This window comes from Conger conger, chromosome 5 (genome assembly GCF_963514075.1).
Source record: "Conger conger chromosome 5, fConCon1.1, whole genome shotgun sequence".
Lineage (NCBI taxonomy): Eukaryota > Metazoa > Chordata > Actinopteri > Anguilliformes > Congridae > Conger > Conger conger.
In genome coordinates, this window is record NC_083764.1 from 41180879 (window position 1) to 41201214 (window position 20336).

The following is a 20336-nucleotide window of genomic DNA, read 5'->3' on the forward strand; positions in this document are numbered from 1 at the left end:
GTGACAGCCGAGACATACGATTGAGCATTGTGGAGAAAAAAGAAAGGCATTAAAGAGTACTATATATCAGTTCTGCAAATCATTAACAACGAAGAAAACCTCATTTCTTATTTCCGACAGCTGTGACAAGACAGCATTGTGTAAATATTTTGGTTTAAAAAAAAAAAAGTTTAACATATAGCAAGCTAACTGTAATATTTTTTCTGCTTTTGGATTAAGAATTTTGTGTCTAGAAATTTATAACCAAAATGTGGCAATATTCCCATTGCTTCACAACTATAATCTCAACTTGAAATTCAAAGTTTTTAGGTAATGAAGGTTTGAACTGGTCTTTAAAAGTGCAAAAATTCACTGCAAAAAAACTTATGCTTCACAAATTCAAACACAATAGTATTGGGTGCAGAATTACACCAGATACAGCAACCGTTCTACAAGCCAGTCACCATCCCTCCACTCCAGTAAAGACTAATTTAGTGTCCATGTAAAGGCAGTGAACGCTTCCTGGGAGCTTGCTACAGACAGTCCTTCTAGAACAGTCATAACCGGCTAAGAACTGCAGTATTTATCAGCCTTTCAATACCCACATGCTCACTACTCTACTCTGCCTCCTAGACTTCCACACAGACTTGCATGAGAATTTCTCATCCCTACAAAACAAACAAACAAACAAAAGAGAAGTCAGGGACATTATCACCATCCACATGCATCGGCATTGATTGCCGTGCGGAAGCCGATACGGTACGCGTTCACGGAAAAATAATCTGCACGACTGTTTTAACAACAACAGGGACGGGGACGAGAGCACCGCACCACACAAAACCGATCGGTCACACAGCGAGTGTTAGCATTAGCGTCGCTGATGGGACTGCGTCTCTCTGGCTCCTTCGATGTGAGCGGCAGGGAACGCTCCTCCCCCCCCCACCCCCCCACCCCAGAGCGGCTTTCCCCTCCATCACCTACCAACAAGTGCAGCCACAGTCTCTTGCTCCTTCTGATGGTCCTCATGAAGCGCCGGCCCATGTTCTTGCTTTGCCACGCCGTGGTCAGCATGTCTCGCCGTTCCGGCACTTTCCCTAGCTGTGGGTGGGGGGTTCGGCGGGGAAGTTTCGGCACGCAACGACTACGGATGCGTTCCACGGGTCAAAACTTTTACCTGCTCCTCCGTTGCCCTCAGCGCCTCTGAACGCAGCCTGCCCGCCGGCCGCGGTTTTTCCGGCTGACAGACCGGAGATGTGACAGCGTCACCGTCTGATTCACCGATACAGCTGTAACAAGGAGGGAGGGGGGGCAGCAGGTCCCTGGGAGCTTTTATTTTCCCTCTGTTTTCTTCCACCCCCCCATTCTCTTGTTCTCTACCTCTCTCTCTCCTACCTCGCTGCTTCTCTTCTACTCCCCTCTCCCCCGCCTCCGCTCTCTACCTCTCCCCCTCTCTCACCCACTCTCTGTCCCTCCCTCTCACTTCACCCCTCTCTCGCTCTCCCCTTCTCTCTCCCTCCCTCTCTTCCCCTCTTCTCTTGCTCTCTCTCTCTTTCCCCCTTCTCTCTTCTATTTCTCCCCCTCTCTCTGTCCCCCTCTCGAGCAGCAGCAGGAGAACCACAGTGGGCTGAACAGCTGGGGGAGACTGTAAGCCCGGCGCAGTGGTGAGTCAGGGGTGTTTTCATACCCCTCTCCGGAAGAGTAAATGCCCGCTGGGGCTGTGTGGTCTGGCTCAACCCACAGGGGGAGGGTGAGGGGTTGGATTACTCAGAAGGGTCCAGCATGAGGCCAGCTAACCAAAGCTCTTCCTCTTCAGTCAGCCTTTCTTCTTTCATTCCCCAGCACATTCAACATCTTTATATTCTCCTTAGAAACCCTGTCCTTGGGCCCTGTGCAATTTCTTTATGCACGCTGCTATTCAACTGTGCACATGGATGAGAGTGTGACGGAGTCATGGTTAGAAAGAGGGGCCCCTCACTGCCTTCCTCTATTCCACACCCCTCAGTTTCATTAATCTCAGATTAGCTTCTCTTTTCTTCCCAGTTCAGCGACTACCCCGGTGGGCACAAACTACTGTAGCCAAGCTGTAGGTGACCACTCAAACTGCCGAGGTCTGCCGAATTCTGTCTCTGCAGCGATACACTACGCTACAGGTCGCCCCTGAAATGAGATGTTATCTCAGTAGCTGTAAAGTTAATTATCGTGTTAGAATTTCCATCATAATCATAAATGAATAGTAGTTTGAGGGAAAAGGCCAAAGAAAAATTGATTTGACAGGAAAAGACAGAAAAAGAAGCCTAATGTACTATTTCAGGAGCTGTAAATATTTCTTAAGAGGACCAGGGCTGTCATCAACACCAATGATGTTGACCGCAGTATGAGAAAATAGGGTCAAAATAAAAAGATAAAATAAGAGCCATTTCGGTTTTATTTCTGGCATCTGTGATGTGTAAGCAACGGTTTCCTTCCAAAAGGAAAGTTTTATTTATTCTACCACCAAAGTTTGACGAGGACAAAATGTTAAACCAATGGAATGCATGCAAGAGAAGAGCAGGTTTCAACCAGGATCATGTTAAAGGAAATACATTGCGTCATTCCATCACTACCTGTTTCACTAGACTATAAAATTTAGGTAACAAGCATGCAAAATCCCTTTGTCAACCATCATCATGAAATCCAAAGAACCAGACACAGATGGTAATTGACCATCACAAGTCGGACCATGGGTAAAAAGAAATACATACACGGCTAAACATACCACTTAGCACTGTAAGAGCAATCATAAGAATGGTTGCAAACTTGCCAAGATGAGGACACAAGTGCATATTATCCCCACAGACAGTAAGAAAGATGGTGAGGGAGGCCATAAGTAACCCAAGGATCACAGTTTAAGAATTACAGAGGTTGGTTGTGTCTTGGGGTCACCAAGTCTCAAACAAAAACATAAAAAGACACCTCCATACCAACAAACACAGTCCTCACTGAGCACAATTAACAAAACCACGCATCTTAAGTTTACCAAACCTCATTTTAATTATGACAGGAAGAGAGTGCTATGGACAGATGAGACCAAAATGGAAAGTTTCAGCCATAGACATCGACATGTTTGGAAAAAAAAATTGTATGCATACAAGGAGACCTACTGACAAATACAGCAAGGAGTCATTGATGTTTTAGAGATGTTTTGCTGGCAGTGGTCTAGGGACACGATTTAAGATCTGACACAATAAATTCAACATAGTACCAGGAAATCTGGGCAAGCCTCTGCCAGGAAGCTGAGACTTGTCCAGCAGAACAATGACTCCAAGCATACAAAAATGCTTAAATAAAAGCAACAACTATGTTCTGCAATGGCCACATCAGTCCCCGGACTTAAATTCCATGAAAAACATGTGGTCTGAACTGAAGAGGGGGTATCCCAAGGATATCAATAATTCTGAAAAGTTCTGCATGGAGGAATGGTCTCTAACCTTATCACAAATTACAGGAAAAGACTCAAAGGCTGTCACCTTTGCACAACGTAGTAAACCAGTAATTGTGAAACCTGTTTTTCAGGGAAATAAATGTTTTATTTGAAAAATCGAAGACTTTGTTTTGATTTAAATGAATCCTTAATGAAGCACACTGCTTTACACAAGGGTGCCAGTGATTCTGGAGCCTACTGATTCTGAATATAAACCAATCAAGACCCAAACTCCTAAACAATATCCCTTGCTTGTTAACAAAGGCCAAGATAATTTTGTCACAAAGATCAAACTCAAAATGATTAGGGGGCATTTTATTTGAAATTAACTATATCCTCCTACCTTTTTTATTTTACAATTTATTGACTGAGTGTCCAAAATCAGCCAAAATAGCAGTGCTTTGCAGTTCATCAAATCTCAATTTTATCTGATCAAACATTCAGCCTTATATTGCATCAGGGTTTAGACAGATTTCCACCCCTATTAGATAGATTACACTATAGTATTTATTCATTTATTAGTGTATATCCAACTCTATTAATTTATCCAAAATTAGCTCGTAGCATTTCTAGATGAAGGCATCTTAATAGGCAACTATCAGCACTAGGAAACTAGGAAATATCAGCAACATGAGGAACTGGCGCGATATTCAGAACAGTACACCAGCCATGAATCAAAACTATAAGAAATTCCACATTTTTATACCAGAGTTAATTTGTGAAATTCCATTATCGAGACTAGAAGCCATTATTTGTCTAATTGCTTGGACAAATCACAATCGGGCGATAGTCAGGTAAATCCAATCAGTCCTACCGGTTCTAGCAAAGGGCACTTTTCAAAGGTAGAATGAGATGCTACGGGTCTCGGTTCCCACTATCACTCACGACCCACAACTTAAAAATATGAAATTTAAATAAAAAAACTCAGTATTTATTACTGACCACACTGACCAGCCAGAGAGAGACAATAATTACACCCTTACAATTCTTACCCTTGCATACAGATATATATCATGGCTTTGGACAGGAAGAGAAAGGAGTAAAACCATTCCACATGTTTAATCACATTTCAAAGCATCCAAGGGCTGCATTCAGAACACACAGCTTTAGCAGTCAGTCTCTGTGTCAGGCAGAGCTCTATCAGGTATTGTATCAAGTGTTTCTTGTCAGCCCTTGCAGACATATCACTGGAACGTTCCAGAAGACACACGGACAGCCACAGGTCAAACATGCACCTTGACGGCGAGGGCAATGCCCATGCAAGCCCACATGCTATTCAGCGATGTTCAAATCCCCTCCAACAGAGGGGGTGTGCCGCATTTGAACATTCGATACATTTGCCAAATTAAAAAAAGCAACTACTTGCGCATTCAAATGGGCTTGCTTTCAAACCAGACCACACAAGAAATACCTTACACACATCTTAAGTTCTGAAGACAACATAAACAACATAAAGAGGGGTAACTGATAACTAAACGGCCGGCAAGCTTTCATGCACGCTGGCAAGGCTGCCATCTAGTGCTTGCATGGCATACTGCATGGCGTAAAGAAAGAAATCCCACACAGCTCGCCGGAAAATGATGGACAGTGCAGTCGGACGGCAATCATTTTGCAAAGGTCCGCAGACCAGGGGAGGTGTGGCCGGCGCAGGCCGGCGGCGCACGAGACGGCAACCATGGACCATCGGACAGGGTGACAACAGGCGTTACCTGCAACAGCGTACTGCTCTGAGGGTACAAGGTGGAGAAGGCAGGGGCGGGGACCTCTTCGTGTCCCATAGGGGGTGGCCCGTCGAAGATGCACTCCAGGGACTCTACCTACAAAGGGGGCACGGAACTGAACCGGTCACAACACTGCCAAATTGCAGGGATAAGAGCTAAAGAGGCAGAAAGAAGCAAGACATGAAAAAACAAAGGGGGGAAGATAAAGACAGAGAAAAATAGAGAAGGAGGGAGAGAAAGTGTCCAGACAGCTTAAGTACTAATCATATTCAGCTATAAAAATAAGCTATTAATTATGTGGTCAACTAAGATGAACTAAAGTTGATCCAAGATGATTTTAATTTATATTTTTATAAACTGCTGTTTTCTATCCAGATGCCTCAACGGTTCTTCTGTTACTCTTATACTCAAAACTGTAAAGCATAGACTGAAAATCAGACACTTGGTAGTGCTATGACAGTGCATTGGAATTTCTATTTTCCGAACAGATTTTATACGGCATAAAGCCAGTGTGAGCACCATAATTCATTGGGCAGTGACAGGTTTTTTGTTATTTTATTTAATACAGTGAGGTTGAAGTGCAGACTGTCAGCTTTAATTTGAGGGTATTTCTATCCATATCAGATAAAACCGTTTAGAAATGACAGTACCTTTTGTACATGGTCCCCCCAGTTTAAGGTACCACAAGAATTAGTTTTATTGGCTTTACAGATGTGTTTAGTTAGGCAGGTGTATTAATTTGTCGTTCGTGAATGCAGAAGAGAGCTGCTGATGTCTTGATTCTAGACCTTGCAATTGCCTTTGGAGATTGTTGTTGGGGTATGACAACATACAGCAATGTCGATGCAAAATAAGCTGGCCGTGATGAAAATGAAATGAAAATCAATCAATCAGGAATATAGCATAAACCCTGAACATGCCCAAGTCAACAGATTGGTTCATTATTGACAAGAAAAAACAACTGGTGAATTATGTCAAAAGACCCGGTAGACTGAGGAAGACCACTGTAGTGGATGACCGGAGAATGCCCTCTATGGTGAAGAAAATTCCCCTGGCAACAGCCCAACAGACCAAAAACACTCACCTGGATGCAGGGGTCCATGAGAGGGAACACAAGATGTAAACCACTGATAAGCTTGAAGAACAGACAGGCAAGATTACAATTTGCTAAAAAGCACCTAGAAGAGCCTCAAGAGTTCTGGAACAAAGTCTTGTGGACAGATGAGACAAAGATTAACATGTAACAAAGAGGGAGAAAAAGGAAAATCTCATGATCCAAAGCATACCCCCTCATCTGTGAAACATGGTGGAGGGGGTATTATGGCTCGGGACTGTATGGCTGCCAATGGAATGGGCTCACTTGTTTTCGATGATGGAACTGCAGACAGAAGTAGAACAATGAATTCTGAAGTCTACAGAAATATTTTATCTTCTCAGATAAAACAAAATGCCTCCAAACTTATTGGACAGCGCTTCATCATGCAACAAGGCAAGGACCCGGAATACACTGGGAGAGCAACGAATGGGTTTTTGACAGCCAAAAATAGAGAAAATCCTTTCAGGTCATTGGATCTGAATAAAAATTGAACATGCATTTTACATGCGGAAGAGGAGACTGAAGTCCCCAAAACAAGCAGTAACTGAAGATGGCTGGGGTACAGGCCTGGCAGAGCATCACTAGGGAAGATAACCCAGCATCTGGTGATGTCTATGCATTGCAGATTTCAAGTAGTCATTGCATGCAAAATATATGAAACCAAGTATTAAAAATTATTACTTTATTATTACTACATTATGTTAAACTGTCCAATATTTTTTGATGCCTGGAAATGCAGGGGACTACATTCAAAAGGTTCTATCATTTCAAAACGTTCATCTGATATGGATAAAAATACCCTCAAATGAAAGCAAACAGTCTGTACTTCAACTTCATTGTGTATCCTTTCAAACTCAAAGTGCTAGAGTACAGAACCAAAATAACAAAATATGTGTCACTGTCAAATGAATTATGGTGCTGACTGTAACTAGCATAAAGCGGAAATTCCTGAATTGCAAAACCATATGTTTTCTTCACAAGGAAATATCTGACCTACAGTAAATAGGGTGCCTTCATTTGGCGTTTTATCATTTAAAACAAAATTTCTAGTCTATTTCAAGTATTGATGTTAATGTAAATTTCTGAGTAAACAAGGTTTGAATTTAATGAAACATCATCAGGATGAATTTCAGCAAATAAACAGTGGGTTTTCTGTGCTGGATAAGGTCAGTGAAGTAAAGGACCGCACTACCATGAAAAATATGTAATTATTTATTCACACAAACGTTTTTGAAAAGATGCCCTTCTGCAGCATAAGAATGTTTGTGCGAATAAATAACTAAAATCTTTTCACAGTATCGCGCTTGTTTACATCACTGACTTTATACTTTTTGTTGGTCCAGTACCCAGATACATTGACAAGGAGTTGAGAGAGTTTCTTTTTGTAACTTTCTGGAATTACATAAAAAAATTAATTAACAATTCACACTGGACTGAAACGACGGACAACCTATGGTAACTGTAACATTGCCAGAAACTGCATGGCGATACAAGTGTAATACAAGCAGGACTCCTGAGGCGCTTACAGACAGTACAGACACGAACAGAGCAACTCTGCTACTCATGTTTGAACACCTGACCATATTAAACACATTTCAAAAGTAATTGAGAGAGGAAGTTCTGCTCATGGCAGAAAGCAACATGATTATGCATTTAGAGATAAAAAATAAATAAAAATAATAAATAGAAATACAGATTTGGGTCTGATTGCTCTTGACTGCAGACATGTCTACACACTACAATACTCTCTTCCACCATGTTTCACAGATGAGGTGGTACAGTATGCTTTGGATCATGGGCATTTCCTTTTTTTCCTCCATACGTTCCGCTTTCCTTCACTCTGGTATATTTTCATCTTTGCCTCATCGGTCCAGACTTGGTTCCAGAACTTGAGGCCCTTTTAGGTGCTTTTTTTTTTTTTTTTTTTGCAAACTGTAATTTCGCCTTTCTGTTGTTCATACTCTTCCAGACACCCATGAAAGGAAAAGGGAAAGGGAATTGACAGTTTTTGAGATCTGTTTACATTAAACTGATTGGTCCCTGCAAACCAACAGTGTGTTATAGGCCAATGGCTGTGCTGGCTCAAAACTTTGCCTCAGATCGGAGCTGTAACCCCATATACACAAGACCATGACTTGCCAGAAGCAGTAGTAATAGAACATTGGTTTATTAGCAAAGAATATCCCAGGAAAGTGGCCAGGCTAGCATGAAGCTCAGAGAAGCATGGTGCTGCGTGCCTGACAAGTGAGGCTGTATCTATTTAAACTGACCATATGTGTAGGCAAATCCGGCCTGCTCTACTTCACACACATGCGAATGAACATGCATGAACAGAGCAAGACATAAGCTCTAAGCAGGTAAAGCTCCTCATAAGGGGAGCCCTTTTTGCACGGAGCAGCAGTGAAGCCAGCAATTTTAACAGGCCTAAGGTAAACACTGAGGACAGATCAGCGCAATGTACTTTCCTTCCCTCAGTGAAGCCTGGAAGGCAGCAGCTTGTAGAACTAGAAAACTAATTGCAGCAGGTTTAGCAAACTAGCTAGCTCAGTAACATAGATACAGATACTAGGGATGGGCATTTTCAGTATTTTCATATTCCAGTTAACTGGCAACATTTAATCTATCTACTGATTAAAAATCAATTATTAGATCTCCCATTACAGACCAAACAATTAAAGTCAGTATTAGCACATTAGATATCTTACTGCACAACAGGGGCATTATTTTAGGAAAAAGACGTGGGCAAATGACTTGCTAATAAATGTATGGTTGCACAAAAGACAACATGTCTATAGCAGTGTGTCACCAGTAATATTTCAAAATATTTCAAAGGCATGACACTGACAAGGGGTGATTGCATGAAAATGGCAAATCAAAACATCAATACCAAGCAATAGGCTACTGGCTGAACAACAGATATCGTAACTATAATACACTACCTGAGGAATGGCACAGAACAAAGTCCAGTTTTCAGATGTTTTTAAGAAATGTGGTTGCTCTTTTTGCATGGAAATGTAACAGGCAACCAGTTTTTCCACATTTATGGCTAGTCTACTATTGTTCAAGGACAACAGCTTGTGCTTTAAGTTTAGAATTGATTAGGTATCTATTCTACTCCCAGCCATGGTCCGAAATCGCAAAATCCTATCCAGTTGGGCTTGAAAGCTGGCAATACCACTTGTCAAACTGAACTTTGATAAGTGTCATTTCTCATTGTCATTTTTCCCATAAAACCTCATGCTGTTTTTCGTTTCATTTCATTTTAACAGTAAGAAATATACAACTTACATTTCTGATTGTAATCATATCTAAGATGAGCAAGTAACGGAAAAGTACAGGTACAGACAGCAGGAAGGTCGGATTTTATCTTCCTGACTTCACTGTAGTCTGTTACTTCTCAACCTGCACGGCAATGATCGTGCGCAATGGCAGCTACACTCAGTGAGCAATCATTAGGTATTTATTATACTTCTACTGATTCTGATGGTTAATGTGAACATTAACTGAAGCTCCTGACTCGTGTCTAAATGATTGTATACATTGCACTGCTGCCACACAATTGGCTGATTAGATAATCACATGAATAGTGGAGATTTGTGGTGGTGCCTTTGTTGAGCATTATATCACGCAGTTGTTGAACATATGTTTGATGCAACACTTTACACTGAAGTTGTTGCTATCCTCTTCAAAATGTTGCTTGTTACAGCCTAGCCAACTCCGCTGTGTTTTCAAGTCAGTGGTGCCGCAATCATGTTAATTTGGCTACTCTTGAAATTCTATGACCCCACTGCTGTAGGCTACCCAACTCCAATCAAAATACAAAAAAGAAATTATATATATATATATATATATATATATATATATATAAAATAGCAACTGCTACAATGCAGGATTTAATCATTTTAAAAATGATAACGGGTTAATGTCCATTTAAGTTAACCGGTTAATCAATTAAACATGCCCATCCCTAACATTTCATGGAAATACATTAAAAAGAAAAGCAACCTGCGAAGTAATATGTACACATAATCTGTGGCTGGCTGAGCTGAACCTGCTGCCTACCAGGCTTCACTGAGGGAAGGAATGGGTGGACAGATGTGATCAGACGTCATATTTTAGACCAATTGCAGACAGTCTCCACTTTGAAGTCAGTCTGTGAACATCTTTGTCTGGTCAGGCACTGTATGAACTAGCCAAAGTTAAGAATACTACTCACTTCACACTGCCTCCCTGTGTGTAGGACTCTTCCAACAAGAAAGATACTTAATGGTGGTAGGAGAGGATAAAGTTTGAAAACCTGCTCAGAATTATATTCACATATTATGTGGCGGCCTGTAGCGTAGTGGTTAAGGTACATGACTGGGACCCGCAAGGTCGGTGGTTCGATCCCCGGTGTAGCCACAATAAGTTTCGCACAGCCGTTGGGCCCTTGATCAAGGCCCTTAACCCTGCATTGCTCCAGGGGAGGATCGTCTCCTGCTTAGTCTAATCAACAGTACATCACTCTGGATAAGAGCGTCTGCCAAATGCTATTAATGTAATTAATGTAATATAGGAGACAGAATATCTTTGTCTTATATCAATGCTTCAATACAGCAGGAGGCAGTGAATATATATCGTCTTCTCCTACTATGGAGGAAAGATTGTGAGCGTTCAATTTCCCCAAAAACTCAATATCACAAGTCAGGACAGCTGTATTGAACTGCTACCCTGGGACCCGTTGCTGAACTAAGACAATTGTAAGTTACAATATGATCTTGGTATAAATTGTGATTTTGAAAAACCATGCAAGTTTACATGAACTCAAGCACTAAAATGTCTGCTGGTCCCTGGCAAAGCGTATAATGATGCCAACCCATTTCGCTGGCAATCAAAGCAAGGTCAGCAGGGGAAAAACAATCCAAAGATGTAAAACTGTGTCATATTTCCATCAGGTATTAAAATGAAAGTAACAAAATAGAATTTTAGTAGCATTCCATTCAACAGTACCTGCAGAATATATGTGCACTGATATCAGTCAACCACTGGGTGGCAAAAGTGATCTACCTCCAAATGACTGAGCTGTTATGCTTATTCAGAATTTTTTTTTTACTTGTTCAAACAGTCTTACTATTGCTTGGCTGTGAAATGAAGTAAAAATATTTGCAAAAATGTTGGTTAATTCAGTGAGTAAGAATTTCCACAAAAGGACAATCAGAAGCAAAAAAACAAACAGAAGCTGGCAGGAGCCTCTGACATTTGTCGTGGTTCCTTTGGTTTGGATGACCAACAGGGGCTTGAATAAATGACGATCATAACAGCAAAGATTCAATGGGCGACAGCCTCTACTCCAAAAGGCATAAAAAGCAGACATACTTAAAGACAGGCAGCCAACCCCACACCCCCTCATAGCAGGCCAGAATCCAGAAAGAGACGGCACCACTAAGCCTGGGCTGATTTAGGGAAACCGTGTACAGGCAGTGTTGTAAAACACCAGCGACAGAAGCATACTGGCAGCCCACAGCATTGGGTTTGGCAAAAGCGCTAACTCAGTATTGCAGGTCACATGCGAGGACAGGCATGATTTGTAAGGCATGGTTCTGTTGCCGGGCAGCAGACGCTAACGAGGGTGTAAATCTCAGGTGGGCAGAGGGGGGGGTGGGTGGAGCTTTGCAGGCATTATCATGGCTGTAGACGGTATACCTTTGCCGACGTGGCTCATGCATGTAAAAACTGTGGCTGCTGTCATTGTAATCCAGCAGGGAAACCCTGCACTGTGCAGTGGACTGAAATTATGTCTCTGCTCCTAGTCTTTGTGAAAGAGACAGGTTACTCAGTTGAATCACTGCATTTCAAGGGATGTTTCTCTAAGCTGGGTGCTAAATCTTCCCCAGAACATTGGGGGTTCTGAGGCTGCCGGATGGCTCATTCATTCAGTTAAGGCTGGAAACATGACAACAACAACACCACGTATGCTTACGTGCGCTTACTTTCTGTCTGACCGGAGGTTTAAAAGGTATACGCATTAGGCGGCAGACCAGGGCTTCTCTTCAAGGAATTCTGCCATCCTTCCTGGCTTCCTAGCATCTGTCGTGTCACTAGGCATAAAACATACGCTGCCGCTGCTGTTCATACGGGTATTGCACCTTGTGGAGGCGTAGCGTTAATTTTTGAAGATGCACACAAATAAGAACACTCTGAATAACCACATGATACTCTACGTGTGACAGCCATCTTACGTATGTGTTTGTGTAATTTAAATCAAGTATGTTTCCAGTTTAAGGCACCACGCTGTGGCACATGGATGAGCCTCACCGCTTGAATCGAACCCAGACAGTGCCAGTGCCGACTGGCCAGCTTCAGAAAGCGATGCAGCATTGCCGTTTGCGTCCCCCGTGGTATGTGAGGGTTAAGTCCGTTTATGGGGCCGCATTTTTACCCCCGAAGGTTGGATAGGTGCACGTGGACTGCAAGCTAAAGCCACATATGAAAGGTCTTCCTCTGACTGAAACAAAGCCTGAGGGCTTGTTTAACCCACAAGGTAAAGTGTGCATGAAACCGAGAAGATAAGCCTCCTCAAAACTCTGAGAAGATAATGGGGAGTGTGATTCTTAAGCAGCTGTGGTGAGGAGGAAGAACACCCAATTTCTCACAGACAGTTACCACCGTGTAGATCAATAAAGGAGCCCACCAGCCACAAAGGTAGTGTCCAGGCCTTCTGTCAGTTTGGGAAAAGCTCCATGCAACACGAGAAATACCATCATGCTGAGGACCAGAAATGAGAAGCAAGACACTGTGGGGACACTAGCCTGAGTTAGAGGTAGGTTAGCGAAGAAGGCAACCACCAACGCAGCTCTAATTACTTTAACTGCACATTGACTTCTCCAACACTATAAGTCCCCCAACTGCTCACTGCAGAGAAGAGACACTGCAATTCCGTATCAAACCCTCCTCTGTGTCTTCGCCTGAAACCAGAATTCATGTTGTCGGATGAGCTTACATATCGGAAGCTTTTCCATTTTGCTTAAGAGTCAAAATCGCCTATATGTACAATCTCTCAGCTGCACACAGTGACAGTCAACGGTTGTTTATAAACAGAACCCACCTGTTAGGAAACTGCTCCTAGGTTGCTTTCAAGAAGGATATTTATTTTTCCTCTACAGAACAATGTGGATGATGGAGGCAGACGACTGTAGCCGCATCAGCGTTTCCGTTTATATCAGCGCACTCGTTTATATCAGCGCACTCGTTTATATCAGCGCACCCGTTTATATCAGCGCACTCGTTTATATCAGCGCACTCCTTCCAACTCACACCCTGCATGAGATTTCCATCTGTGGGTGCAGATTCCCATCTGTGGGTGTGGACAAGTGTGTTTGTTTTGACAGGGGAACACATTGGAGATGAGATGCACATATAGGCCACAGGGCAATGAGGAGGGGCTTACCTTCATGGGGGAGATATGCGAGTGTGCGACGAAGCCGTGTACATTCTCGATCTGGGACAGGTTCTTCTCCGAAACCTGCACCAGCTCAGGCCCTTGGATCTCACTGGTGAGCTGAGGGGAACTGTTTTCTTGGGGTGACGTGTCCTCATCTTGCTGTCTGTATTTCTGAGAGAGAAGAGAGATGTTGTTCGAACATAAATTACCCTAGGTAACTTAGAACAGTAAAAGATTTTTCCACTTAAAATGTGTTGCCCCTCGACCAAAATTGAACATAAAAGGAGTTGGGAGAGTGGACAAGCAGAATGAACTCAGGAATGGCAGTGTATACCAGCATGTTAGGATGTCAGCCTACATATTTACCAGCATAAAGAATATCTGTGTATACCAGCATATGGAATGTTGATGTACTCCAGCATGGAATGTCAGTGTATACCAAAACGCGGAATGTCCATGTATATCATCATGAAGGAATGTCAATGTCTTCCATCTTATGGAATGTCAGAGTATACCAGCAAGAGTGTCATAATCTCTCCAGGCTCACCCCGCAAGGGGGAAAGGGAAAGTTTGGAGGAGTTTCCATAAGAAATGAACAATTAGCGATTTTCTAAATACCAGAAAGCTACTCTGTGGCTTATTGCACAGAGAACAGATGTAAAACCCTGTTTTTGCACTTTTATTTAATTGCCAAGAAACCAGTGGCAAACAGAATTTGCAAAAGCCCATAAAATGTCGCTAACAACCCTTCTGCAATGGGATGTTAAAAGTGAAACCAAATTATTATGATCAACTAAATAGTCTAATTAGTCAAGCTAGTTAGTCTATTTTGAATGGTTATGAACCATAATGAAGTTGATAAGATGGAAGATGTCAGGGAATGATACCCTCAGGCGATTTGGATCATCTGTCCTCTCTGTAACGCATAAAGACAGCACTAGAGACCCGTTCGGTTTATTTAGCTAAAATACCTCTCCTGGTATTATTTATTAAAATATTATCTACTGTGACTCCCAATTCAGAACAATGGCAGACGCAGGTTTGCTTTTTCCCCTAGCAAGGATCCACCAACATGCCGATGACTTGTTGCCAACTGGATCCATACTGTTTGTTCCCCAGTCATCCGAGACATCTTCCACAAGCATTAGGGAAAGGAAATATTCAGATTCCTGGGCAAGATGTCCAGGTGATTATTAAATCCAATTCCAGGCCTGCCCTGAATTACCCACAGTACCTCAGTACAATGGACCAGCTTGCTTCAGCAGTAAGCCGATATGTAAACAAAGAAGCTTCAACCACATGTTGTACAGCCAACTGTACTTCTTAAAAAGCAATGAATCAATCGGTCTACTAAGATCAAAAAGTTAGGAAGGTGCAGATGCTATCTACGTCTTTCAAAAGGCCTCTTTCTCGAATGTGATTGGCCTGTTCCTCCTGAACAAGGACCAACAGACCACACCATTACACCATTGAATGTATATTTTCATTGAATGTCTCTTTTAGTGTAATAGAATATATTGTTTTTGGGATAGAGACCAGATACTCATGCCCCCCTAGAGGAGACTAATTGTATTCATGGGTTTTAGGAGGACATTTCTCCTTCACGCTGGAGCTGGGCTTGTGTGCGGCAAGCTGAGCCAACAGCCCAGTCTTGCTCAAGGGCCCAACAGCTGTGTGGAACTTCTTGTGGCTACCCCGGGAGGATTGAATCACCAACATTTCAGACCCCAGTCATGTACCTTACCCAATAGGAGAGTTACATTGCTATATAACATTCACTTCGCCAAGACTGGTATCAAGTTGAATCACCCACATTTAATTTGTACTATGATCTGACCACTTACAGTACAACAGGGGGAGGGGATAAGGATTCTATTGAAATGCTTATCACAGTCAATGACAACACAATCCAGTGAGATCAATCTCACACGGGACACCTTTTCCTATAGTATAACACTTTCATACACAGAGCACTGTTTATAAAGCTGGCTGTGTTCAGGAGAAGTTCAGGTAAAGTTCATGCCTCATCATCAGGGTACATCCGAGAGTGCTGCCTCAGACGCAGAAAGGTCCAAGCAAGATCCCAATGCTCCTTCCTTGTCGTCTTCTATTAGGAACCATATTGTTCATTCTGCCTTGTGCTCTGCAGGTTGCTCAAAATTCCAGGGACTGTGTATACAGTCTTATCTCTTTGCTCTTGTGTTTTGGTGTTGTTCTAGCTAATGGGCACATAGTGGCGAATGAAAAGTGCCCGTTAGCTGGAACAACACAGTAGGGCACCGGCTCAGTGTCCTTTGGTACAGGGCTTTACCTTTATCGCCGGAGTAAATATCACACATTTAGTGTGATGAAGCAATAGCACTACGGCAGAAAGTCCCCACGCAAGTGCTTTATTAGCTGCTGCCTGACTCCCTATGCAGTTGTTGGATGCAAACAGAAAGATTTGGAGATCTCTGTGCAGTGTGTATGCCAAGGGAGAACTTCTTGGCAACAACCAACACGACAAGCTCAAGTAACCTGCCAACATTCATTATTCATATAGCCAACATTGCACACTCTCTACAGTAGTCTATACTACTAGACGCAATCAATAGTGTCTACTACTTTGTGCAATGCATCAACGCCTCTCTCCCACAGCTGATTCTATTCTGAAATTATTCTAAAATAATGAAACTCTGAATGGCAAAATCAACATTAATCTTACAAGGATTTAAAGTATAAAAATCTGAAGCATTTAACTTCTGATAATAAAACAGAGCAGTCAAGAAAGGCATAATCTTAATTCACTCAGTGAAACCATATAATGCGATCAACACCGAGTTTGGTAGGCATGAGGTTCTGAATTCCTTTCAGCATTATACATGCTCTGTCAACAAAAACCAACAAACGCACACAAACACACAGACATGTACACATAGGCAAACCGCACATACAAGAAGGTCACATTGGTTATCAAGACCATGCTCTCCATTGGTTTTAGAAATACGTTTTTTTTCTGGACATGCTGACAGACTAATTTATTCAATAACACTGAAGGAGATAAGGAAAGTGAGAAGATTGGTTCTTTGGAGATAACATGGGTTTGTGCACACTCCCCGTTAGACAGACCAGCCTGTAAATAAATGGCCAGCCCAGGACCACAGATAAGAAAACAATAGCAGCAACACATTAAAGCGACTAGCCGGTGACAAAAGAAATACCAATGATGTCTATTGCAGCACAGCAAAGTGGAAATTGGTAATCAAATTCAGCCATCATTGAAAGCGTTGAAGGTTAAGCCTATGAGGGTGGCACACAAGTACCCATGCCGTCTTCCAGAGTCTTATCACAAGTTCTCTTCACCGGTGCCACGGAGTCACGGCAGGGTCACGCAGAGAGTAGAACATGGTAGATGAGACTGGGTACTAGCGTGCCCACCTGGCACGAACATGCACAAAGTAAGCCTGTTTGCTGTATTACTGTATCGTGCGTTGACTGGCTCACATAATGCCGGAAGGTTCCACTACTCCCTTCCCCCCTCCCCATACGGACTTCACATTATGACAAAGCGCAGCTGGCTCATTCACAACAAGTGTAGAGATTGGCTGAATCAATGCAAAAACGCTTTACATAGTCCATTCACTGCAGACATAATTAATGAATGAGGCTGGACAGAAAACGATAACAGCTGTCATTGAGGGAAAGGGCAGAGAAACGCAGCGTTTCCAGTGTTGGCCTCTGAAAGGTGTACTGCATTTTCTGCATGAGGGGATACGTCTTTGCAATTCCTTAACCTTTAACCTACAGTTAATAATGCATCACTCAATGAATAATCCACTGTCCTATCACCCACAGTTGACTGTGCTGTAAACTTTACATTTAAAAAGACTGATGGTCTTGTCAAAATGTTGCCTGTTTGTTGTTCTACCGCCCAGATACCAATAAATACAGGTCCAGGCTGCAAGAACAGAAATGAGACTCGCTGTACATTTGATTAATAACAGCTCCCCTCAGGTGGAACACAACACAAAATGGATGTAAATCCACCAAGAAATAAAGCAGCCTGGAATCTCAATGTGAAATGGGGCCCGGTGGCTGATGAAACCTGGACTGCAGGCCCATTGGAAGCACTGCTCAACAATAAAGTGGGTTACTCCACCTTCAGATTGTATTTATTTGCAAAGAGGGCCTTCAAATAAAAAATTTTAAGAGAGCCGACCCCCACTGGCAGGGTGAATTCAACTGAGCTCACAAACACTGCATGTCCTTCTGACTCAGTGAATTGCAGATGGATGTGAATCATCCACTTCCCTTGTGTCTCCTGCTACAATAATGAATCGCTGGTGTGATTAAGCAGAGAAAAGCAACTCGGTCCCACTGGGATTCACACATCCTTCTCCAGTCTTTCCCACTGATCTCAGATCAGCCAGGAACCATCCCGCTTCAGGCTCACACTCTACTCCAGTCTTTCACAACAGTCTCCGATCAGCCATGGAGACCATTCCCTATAGTCTCACACCATGCTCCAGTCAGTCACACTGATCACAGATCGGTCACAGTGGGTCTTTAGGACCAGCCTTCATGAACCCTGGCTCAGAAACACTGGAAAGAGATTAGCCCTTTCAGAATAAAATATGTTGAGATAAATAAAATCCATGAATGGATAACACAATTGGAAGAATTTAATTTTACCCTCGATGCAGAACCTTTCAGAAGATTTTTGTGTGGATCTTGATGTATGCTTGGAGTCACTGTCCTGCTGAACAATGTACCTATGACCAGCAGAGGCACATTTTCTTCCAAGGTTTCCTGGTACTTTGTTGAATTAATTGCGCCATTGATCTTAAATGGTGCCCCTGGACTACTGGCAGCAAACCATCTCAAAAACATCAATGACCCACCTCAGTAGGTATGAGGTGACAGTAGGTATGAGGTGCTGGTATGCATTACATTTTTTTCAATGAGGTTTGGCAAACTCAAGATGCTTGGTTTTGTCTATTGTGCTCAGTAAGTCGTGTGTCGTGTACCACCCTTCCAAAGACCCAAGACACAACTAGTCTTTGCAATTCCTAAACTGCAATTCTTGGGTAATGATGGCCGCTCTCACCATCTTCCTTCCTTAAGAGTAATATGGACTTGCATTCCATGTTTTTCACATTTTTATTATTGCCCTTACCATGCAAAGTGGTATGTTTAACTGTTTATGTATTTTTTTTTTTTGGTACCCATTACCCAACTTGTGATGGTCAATTACCATCGGTGTCTTCTGAATTGCCAGTTCTTCAGCTTTTCCCATGCTGATTGTTGACAAAGGGATTTTGCATGCTTGTTACCTCATTTTTATACTCAAGTGAAAATGGAAGTGATGGAATAAGAATACAGTTCCTTTAGAATGAGATTAATTCAATGAAAGTAGAATTGTGCCAATTTCACTTTGTTTGATTTTATTTTAGGGGTGGCAATAATTTTGACACCGGGGGTTTTCAGGAAAAAAGGAGATTACTAAAAGAAAAAAAAACATGAAAGTAAATGCATTAAAATAAAAGTATATTGTAGCTAACCAGTATGTTTGAACATAAAATATATGATCATAATATGTAGATCATTAGCAACTGCAGCCTTTTTCTCTATTTTTATTCAAGGCAGCAATAATTCTGGAGCAGACTGTATGCTAGAGCACTTCATCTCATTCTCAGCTCTATCACCCTTTCACACTCTCCCACTCCCAACAGATAGTGATGTTTGAGGAAGATATGCCCTTAAAGAACCTCCTTTTCAGAATTAATTGGGACCATGGCAGCTTCACCTTCATGAATACCACTTTTCTTTATTCGTTTTATTAGCCCATTATGAACAGAAACCTTCAGTGACAAGAAAAAAAAACACAAAATCGAATCAAACTTTTTCTGTCGGCTGCTCATTTTTATTCTTCCAGAGCAGGATATATTAATGGTCCTGAAACTGAAACAAGTTTTTCAGTCATGTTACATAAGAATTCAATTTTTATCTCGGCTTAAAGGCAAGAGCCACAGAGAAGGGGGGAGCTGTTCATTGCATCAGTCTTTCAAAAACATTAACAAAATTCATGGACCTGTACGGCCCTGTCAAACTTGCATGTTAGAAAACACACCTCTAAAAGACGCAACAAAGCTAAGGAAGAGTGATATAACACAAGAGCCACAAAGTCGGGATCATTCCAATGGCTTAGGGCAGTGGTTTCCAACCCTGGTCCAGGAGAGGTACTGTGTCTGCTGGTTTTCATTCTCACCTTAAAATCAGCACCCTGTTGAGACCCAAGTAACAAGGTGAGGTGAGTTCATGTGTAATCAACTGCTCGAATTGATTAAGTGCAGAGTAACAGCAAAAAGCAGCAGACCCTGTAGCTCTCAATGACCAGGACTGGATGGGTTAGGGATGAGATTTTCTGGTAAAAGTCCTGGAATTGGTATCACTTAAAACATCTGAAATAAAGAAAATCATTCCCGACCCAAGTCTGCCACACCAGCCAGCAACCAGGTTGTTATCCCATATGGCTAACTATGGACTTTGAAATTGTTTTTTAAAACTGTGTTGTACTAATGTAAACTAATGTATTAACTCACTTTATCAACAAACAAACATTGAATGTGTCCTGCCAGCTCTGCACATCAAAAGGAATTTATTTTGCTCATGCTGTGAGAA

At 42.2% G+C, this 20336-nt stretch overlaps 1 protein-coding gene across 17 annotated transcripts in view; it reads right to left on the reverse strand.

The window, feature by feature from the left end:
* Positions 1-20336, reverse strand: part of dlg1b (discs large MAGUK scaffold protein 1b) — a 144701-nt gene that overhangs the window by 73429 nt on the left and 50936 nt on the right. For 9 of the 17 annotated variants that reach the window (XM_061242025.1, XM_061242023.1, XM_061242022.1 and 6 more), the window contains one exon: positions 13683-13847. In XM_061242025.1, coding sequence (XP_061098009.1) covers positions 13683-13847 — 165 coding nt within the window. Of the gene's footprint in view, positions 1-960; positions 1348-5148; positions 5257-13682; positions 13848-20336 lie in introns of those variants that run through there. The other 8 variants (XR_009708754.1, XM_061242015.1, XM_061242016.1 and 5 more) reach the window with 2 other exon arrangements.